Source organism: Streptopelia decaocto (genome assembly GCF_964273445.1).
Source record: "Streptopelia decaocto genome assembly, chromosome: 3".
Lineage (NCBI taxonomy): Eukaryota > Metazoa > Chordata > Aves > Columbiformes > Columbidae > Streptopelia > Streptopelia decaocto.
In genome coordinates, this window is record NC_138656.1 from 70,973,348 (window position 1) to 70,981,143 (window position 7,796).

At 38.2% G+C, this 7,796-nt stretch overlaps 1 protein-coding gene across 1 annotated transcript; it reads left to right on the forward strand.

Annotated features, from left to right (window-relative positions):
* Positions 1 to 623: 623 nt before the first annotated feature.
* HS3ST5 (heparan sulfate-glucosamine 3-sulfotransferase 5) lies at positions 624 to 7,138 on the forward strand. Its single transcript, XM_082049409.1, has 2 exons — positions 624 to 755; positions 5,440 to 7,138. The coding sequence occupies exons 1-2, from the start codon at positions 649 to 651 to the stop codon at positions 6,368 to 6,370; spliced, it is 1,038 nt and encodes a 345-aa protein (XP_081905535.1). The 5' UTR covers positions 624 to 648; the 3' UTR covers positions 6,371 to 7,138.
* The last annotated feature ends 658 nt before the right edge of the window (positions 7,139 to 7,796 follow it).

Genomic DNA, 7,796 nt, shown 5'->3' on the forward strand with positions numbered 1-7,796 from the left:
GGAGAGCTGATAGGATGAGCTGGTGTGAAAAAATGGTCACTGTGCCCAGCCCAGCTACATGCTTCTCAGTTCTGTCACCAGGAGCTTGCTGGTACAGATCAAGAAGTACACTGGTTTAGATTTCTCTCCAGCTTATGCTCTAATAAAACTAGAGACAGAGTAAATGTGTCACCATGTACTGTATGCACAGGACCCGCAAGCCTAACTCCTGGTTACTGATGCCTCACTTGGCAGCAAAGCATTTAAATCTCTGTTGAAATCTAGACCAGGCTGATTTTGAAGGGCTTAAAGTCTAAACATAATTACCTAAAAAGAGACCCTATTATAATATGAGCCTTTACACAGTCAAGACCCACTGTGTAGCTATCAGACAGCCCTAATAACAGCAGATGTAGCTGAACTACCACTTGAGAATTATCAGCCTATCCCAGACATGTTGCCTGGTGTTACCGCATGGGACATGAAAACAGTAGCAAACAAAAAAGTTTTAACTACTTATTTTGCAGCTTGAAAAGATTTTGCAAGTGTGGCTTAATCACTTGCAACAACTGATTAAACATTACCCATATTGCATATTGCTTTCTGATGAGTGTTTTATGTGTTTTTGTGTCTGCAGACTGCAGAAGTCCTGAAGATTGATGGAGGGCCATGCTATTCAAACAGCAGCCGTTGCTGAGACAGAAGCTCTTTGTACTAGGCAGTCTTGCTATTGGAAGTCTCCTATATCTAGTTGCCAGAGTTGGGAGCTTGGATAGGTAAGTCATTACATAGCTGCTTTCTTAATTAAAAATAGGCTCAGATTGTCTCAGTTTTGGCTTAAAGAATCTCCTTTCTTCTTCTTTTTCTTCTTCTTTTTTTTTTTTTCGTTAGTGTCCACTCGTGTATAGAAAGACTGTCTATTCTAGTACTGGTTTTCATTGTTCTTTCCCCCTCTTTGGAGAACAGAGCAGGAAAATAGTCACGGGTCATCCCTGTCAAAGTATTTCTGTCTGTCCATTTATATTCTAAGCACATTGGCACTTGTTTTCAGAGAAGAAATAAAACAGCATCCAGTAAAAATGTCATTACTGTAGCTCGTTTTTGTCTCTGTGCATCTGTGTGTTGACCTCTAGTTTCAGCAAACAAGCTATGATGTATTTATATATCGTCTTTCTAAATTTATGAGCAAGTAATTAATGTTCTACAGTGGTAGTTAGAATTAAGAATAAGCCTGCAGAGTAGCTTCTCAAGTTTTGAATACTATTTCACTTGAAAGATTGCTTCAGGGTTTGAGAATTTTAACTATGACAATTAGCCAGTATTTTCTGGAGTTGAATGTGCTAAATAACTGGGTTTTCTCTGCAAGTGATTTCCTGGAGAGCAGTAGAAAATCCAGCAGAGGAAATCAAAGAGTGTTTGGCACTTGACCGGGCTGAGTTCTGAGTGGTTATTGACAGCACAACAGTAGTGCTACCTACACTGACACTACTGTTTCTGTCACCTTCAAAATGGCCTGGGACTGCCCCAGCACGTGACACACAAAGACAGGATTAAAAATAAATAAATAAATAAATAAATAAATAAATAAATAAATAAATAAATAGAAAGGTTTTGAAAGAATGAAGGAAACAAGACTTCAAGATTTCCAGAAGTGGGTAAACAGCTTGACAGGGTTAATGCTCTAACAGTGCACTTCTTTTTAATGATGGAAAAAACTGAGTTCAAAATTGTGACACAATGCTGTGTGAATACACAGTGCATTGAAAGTGAATTGAAAGCAGAGCTACTTAGAGTCCATTGCTAGGTAATGTTGAGCTCTCTCTGAAGTCACTGGGTGCCTTCTTCAGCTGCTTAAGTCCACTCCAGAAGAAGAGGGAGACTGTGTACTCAGCTAGGACCAAGTGCATTGCAAACTAAGCCCTGGAGTTTATATTTGCTTTCCTCTGGTGGTCAAAGCATCTCTGATGCTTCAGAGGTGAAAACTTCACTGAAGTTAATGTGATTCTGTAAATGGAAGGAAAATTCCTTACTGGTCCCTGCAAAAGTATATTTTATGCTCCAAGGCATGAAATCTAATTAACCTTAGGCTATTATCAGTGCTTGCACATCTTCAGAATTTACTGATGGCTATAAAATTATCTCGCCACAGTATTTGACTCACTGACCTCCGGCGGCAGTGAATTCCACCGGTTTCATATATAATGTTGCCAATAGCAGTAAAATTCAGTTTCATTCTCTTGCATTACCCAGTGTGAAAAATACCACACTGCTAAAAAGCAGCCCTTTATTTGGATGTGTTACGAAAGAGAGAGAGAAAGAAGCACTAGAAAACATGAAACAGATGAATTAGCTGGAAATGTTCTTTGTTAACAGTAGGGCACGATCCAGACTTGTTGAATTTGTCAGAAAAAGGACACTGAGTGGCTTGGATAGACTTTGGAACAACTAATTGTTCAGGAGGAAATCCAGATTCCTTTATGCTTAATTTATGCTGATCCAATTTGAACAAGAGACTTGGGGATAGCCCACATTTAATAGCCTCAGATTGGGCTCTTCAGTGGGAATGTTTTGAGTTTTCTTAAGTCCAAAGGGCAATTGCTTGTAGCTTATTTGATTCATTGAGTCATAAAGTTGGATGAACTGAGCACTTCCCTCCAGGGGAGGCCATCATCCTTCAGATCCTGAGTGCATGGAGCTACTTCACATGTGGAAGCTCAAAGACATTCTCTACCTGGCAATTTTGAGAATATCTGCACCAGTCTTTGAGTTGCCCAGTTCTCTCACTGGCAGTATGGGGGGGCCTCTGCACTTGATTTCAGTGCTCTGAAATGCTCCTGCTGCAACGAGGCTCATGGTCTTTTGCCATCATGACACTTACATTAGAAGACAATTAGCAAGTATTTTGGATCATGAGAGACAGCACAGCTATTTGTCATTAAGATTGTGCAGATGTACTTCAGATGTTTTGAAATTAGTCAAAAATATAGTTCCCTGAGATGAGTTTTTCTATGGTGAGTTTTCTCAAGAAGAATATTTGTGGAGTTCTACTGTAGCAGGTAGAGAAATTGCGTGTTTTGGGAGACCAACTTCAGTGATATAATAAATGTTATACTCTTGCTTTGCAAAGGACTGCTATTTTAATGTAAAAAAAATGACTCAGAGAACCAAAAATATTAACATGTTGTGATACAACAGTAAATAGTTACATCTGGCGATTCAGCTACTGAGATCTGACAGCCTGTTTAATACCACCACTGCCAAGATCTTTAAATGATATTTTTTTATTGTTTAGAGAGAGGATAAGAAAGAGTAAAGAGTAGAAAAACTGAAATGTAAAGTGTTGATGAAGGACTTTTAACAACATCCAGTCTTTTCCCTTAGGCTAGAGGATATCTTGAGTAGTTATTTACTTTTAAAGGAAACCACCCTGTTTGACAAGCTGTTGTGTTACGCTGAAGGCAGTGCTAACTGTCTTTTTGAGCAAAAGAGATAAAATTAGTTGAGATGGGGCTGGAACTGCTGTTGTGGAATACTTTTTGCTTGAAAACAAATAACAAATACACAGAAGGAGAGGGAAGAGAAGAACAGAGATAGCATTTGCCACTTCTGTTTCTTACGCTTTTAACTGCCACCTCGCTGCTGCAGAAAGTCTCTTACCAGCCACACCACAGTCTGACCAAATTGTACCACTGTCATGTCAGGACATTGTTTTCTGTTTGTTTCATTGTGTCCTTGTTGTTGGGTTTGGTTTGGTTGGTTGGTCAGTTTTGGGGGGAGTGGGTTGCTTGTTTGTTTGTTTATTGGCAGGTTTACTTCAGTGTTGCAATGCTTCAGTCATTGCAACCAAGTCAGGCTCTTACTCAGTAGATAGCAAAAAGTAAAGGAAGAGACTGGAAACTTGAGAAAACAAATAACAACAGGAACTCACTTCTCATCAAACTTTCTAATTAGTTTGAAGGACTTAGCTAGAGCTCACGTGAACCCAGCAATGTCATCTGGGTTGTTTCTTCAGTTCTACCTGGACAGGCTGTATCTCTCAGCATCTGGATAATCAAGGGAAGAGCTAGTGGGTCAGCCAGGGGCATCAAACTTATTTTGTCCCAGCCATCCATTGTCCTAGCATCAGTGTCAAATTAGAGATGCCAACAAGCAGTGATGGATGGAAAAGCCATAAAGAAATAAATAATTCTGTCCTGAAAGCAGGTTTTAAATAATATACAGTAAATGAGTGAAGGGCCACATGCTGAGAAACCAGCGTAAATGCTGAATACCTAAACAGCTATTAATGAGCATTGCCCATCTGGTGTACTGGCTGAGGCAGGGGTCCTGTGAAAAATAGTAGCATGTGGCCATGTAATTTAAAAACCTTATCATAATACATATGCCCAGCAACCTTTTTTCTTACGTATCTTTAATTTTGGAGAGCATGGCTCCACAAAATTACTAATGATATTTTTCTGTAGCACTTTGGAAGCTCGCTCTCTGCACACCAATTTCATCTTCAGTGCAATATTGGCCTATATAAGGACTAAAGCACTGATATGGGAGTGGAAGTGAGAGCTTATTCAAGGTTCCGTAGTAACATAATTTAAACATTTTTCTTACTTAATCATTTCTTGCATTCAGTGACATCAAATACAAGAATGAAGCATTATGAAAGTGGAAAACAGGTGAAATAATGGCAGGTGAATATAAAAGAATAGCACAAAAATGCAGTGGCAAAAGAAGAAACAGTGAGACACAAAATGAGGTTCAGTGGAAGGATACATAAGTGATGATAAGAAAATCATTTATGTAATTTATTGATGCATTTTTTTAAACTTTTCTTGACATTCTTTCTGTGCCTTGCTAATCTTTCCTGAGTCAGAACCCTGGTCTTTCTGATTCCATCTCAGGGAAAACACCATGCACCTTCTAAAGAGGAGGGAAAACATTGAAAGATTATTATGTTTTTCATCCCTTTTGCTCCTCTTCACTAAAAAGGCCATCTCTGGATCAGCAGCTAATAAAGTCAACAGAAGGGGAAGGACTGAAAATAATTTGGGCTAAAATAAGAAAAGTGTTGGAAGGAGATGACTTAAATGAAGTGGATTTTCAGATCAAAATTACAATTAAAATTAATCTTAGAATGTTTTAAAAACTGCCAAAGCAATCATAAAGTAATCAGCAATATGGGAAGTAAGAGAAGGTTCAAGAAAACCCAAGAACAGTAAACATAGTACCTATGTTTGCAAAGAGCAGAAAGGTGGAGTTAGGAGTTAGCCAAATCACAGCAAAATGCTAGAATAAATAACCAGACTATTTGCAAACATTTTAATCACTGTCAGAATAAAATAAAAGTTGGAAGATGCATACATCACATCACATTGCAAAAGGTTTCCATGAATGTGACTGCCTTATAGAGAAAACTTGCCTTAAGAGATACCCTCTTTTTACAAATACTTCTTGTTTTGCTTGCAGACTGCAGCCCCTCTGCCCCATCGATGGTCGATTTGGACCCCGCAGCCAGGACGAAATCCCTCTGCGAGCTCTGCAGTTCAAGAGAGGGCTGCTCCACGAGTTCCGAAAGGGCAATGCCACCAAGGAACAAATACGACTGCACAATCTGGTTCAGCAGCTTCCCAAGGCCATTATCATTGGGGTGCGGAAAGGAGGCACCCGAGCACTGCTGGAGATGCTGAACCTTCACCCTGCAGTTGTCAAAGCTTCTCAAGAGATTCACTTCTTTGACAATGATGAGAACTATGCCAAGGGGATTGAGTGGTACCGGAAAAAAATGCCTTTTTCTTACCCTCATCAAATAACAATTGAGAAAAGCCCTGCATATTTTATCACTGAGGAAGTACCTGAAAGGATTTACAAAATGAACTCATCTATCAAATTATTGATCATTGTCAGGGAACCTACCACAAGAGCTATTTCTGATTACACTCAGGTGCTGGAAGGTAAGGAAAGAAAGAATAAAACTTACTACAAGTTTGAGAAGCTGGCTATTGATCCTAATACCTGCGAAGTGAACACTAAGTATAAGGCGGTGAGAACCAGCATCTACACAAAACATTTGGAGAGATGGTTAAAATACTTCCCAATCGAGCAGTTTCATATAGTGGACGGAGACCGGCTCATCACAGAACCACTGCCAGAACTCCAGCTGGTCGAGAAGTTCCTAAATCTTCCTCCAAGGATAAGTCAGTACAATTTATACTTCAATGCCACCAGAGGGTTTTACTGCTTGCGATTTAACATTGTCTTTAACAAGTGCCTGGCGGGTAGCAAGGGACGCATCCATCCAGAGGTGGATACCTCTGTCATTACCAAATTGCGCAAGTTCTTTCATCCTTTTAATCAAAAATTTTACCAGATCACTGGGAGGACATTTAACTGGCCCTAAATTAAACTTCATACAACATTTTCTGTTGCACCTGAGACATGCAATCAATGTCTCTGCTAAAATATGCACTTTTCATAGACATGGCTATCAAAGTAACTTTTTTCATGTATACATGTACATATGCAGTGTGTGACCAAATATATGGTGGGATCAACTTTTTCTACAGAGTAGTAACTAACGTAAATTTACTGTCAGCATACTAGCATCTTTTAAGATATAATAATAAAGGGAAAGGAGGTATTTAGGAACATGAAATCAGACATTGCTAAAAGTGTCAGTGTTCCTCTCACTTAGTGAAGTGTTTATGTGACATACTCATTGATCTAAGCAGAATAATGGTTTATGCCATGAAAATCATGTAAGAAGTCTGTGAAGCTGTGAGAAAGCATAATTTTCAAGCTATATTTGGTATGTATATTGCTAAAGGAATACTGACACTTTAAACACAGTGCTGAATTTTTACAATGAGAGTGGATACTACTATTTTCTTATTATTTGAAATGAATATCTGAATATCTTGTATCATACAAACTACATTGTTGCAGAGTTCCTGTGGTGAGTTTGCACTATTGTTTTATTGTATGGACCATAGTGTCACTTGTAGCATGTCAGCCATGTGTCAAAAAAAGCTCAAATAATTTTTTTCTTCTATGCTTGTGTGTCAACAAAGCTAAACATCATGTACATACTGTACAATGTTTGTAAATACTGGTTTCACACTAAGTAATTCTATTTTGTAAACTGAATATGGCTATTTAATTTATTGTGAAAATTAAATTTATTGTGGTATTTAAAAATGGAATGGATTAAAATTACCTATATGTGCAATGGCTTTTCACTTTTGCTTGATGTACATCTATGTGGTCCCTTAGCCCAGATAAATCATGCAAATGTGCGAGAGAGACCTGCATGTGTAAACTTGGTTTCTAGACAGCTGAGAAAACTGATACATGTGGTAAAGCTGAGTTTATTAAAAAACTCATCCATCTGGGAATCTGGTGTAGAACACACCTCAAAGTACATTATTGCTGTTCCATTGCAGAACTTTGCTATAACTAATTCAATTACAGTAGTCTTTTAAGGCTAGAAAGACTGTAAAAGATTACTGTAACCAGGTATATCAGAAAAGCAGAGCCACTATTAAAACCAAAACAACAGACACATAAGATTAGAGGAAGAGTTACAGAGATTTCATCACCCAAAGCTGATGATATTTCAGAAGTCAAGGAAAACAGTTGTGATACCTCTGCTTTTATCTGGTAACATATGCACCTACTCTAACCAACCACAGTGTTGTTAATCCTAGTATAAACATATAGTTCATGTTTCCATTCAGTAAGTGACAAGAAATTAGTTCAGGAAATTAGTATTTTCATGCTTTATACATGGTATGGCTCATGAAGATTTGTAAAGAAAAAAATAAAAA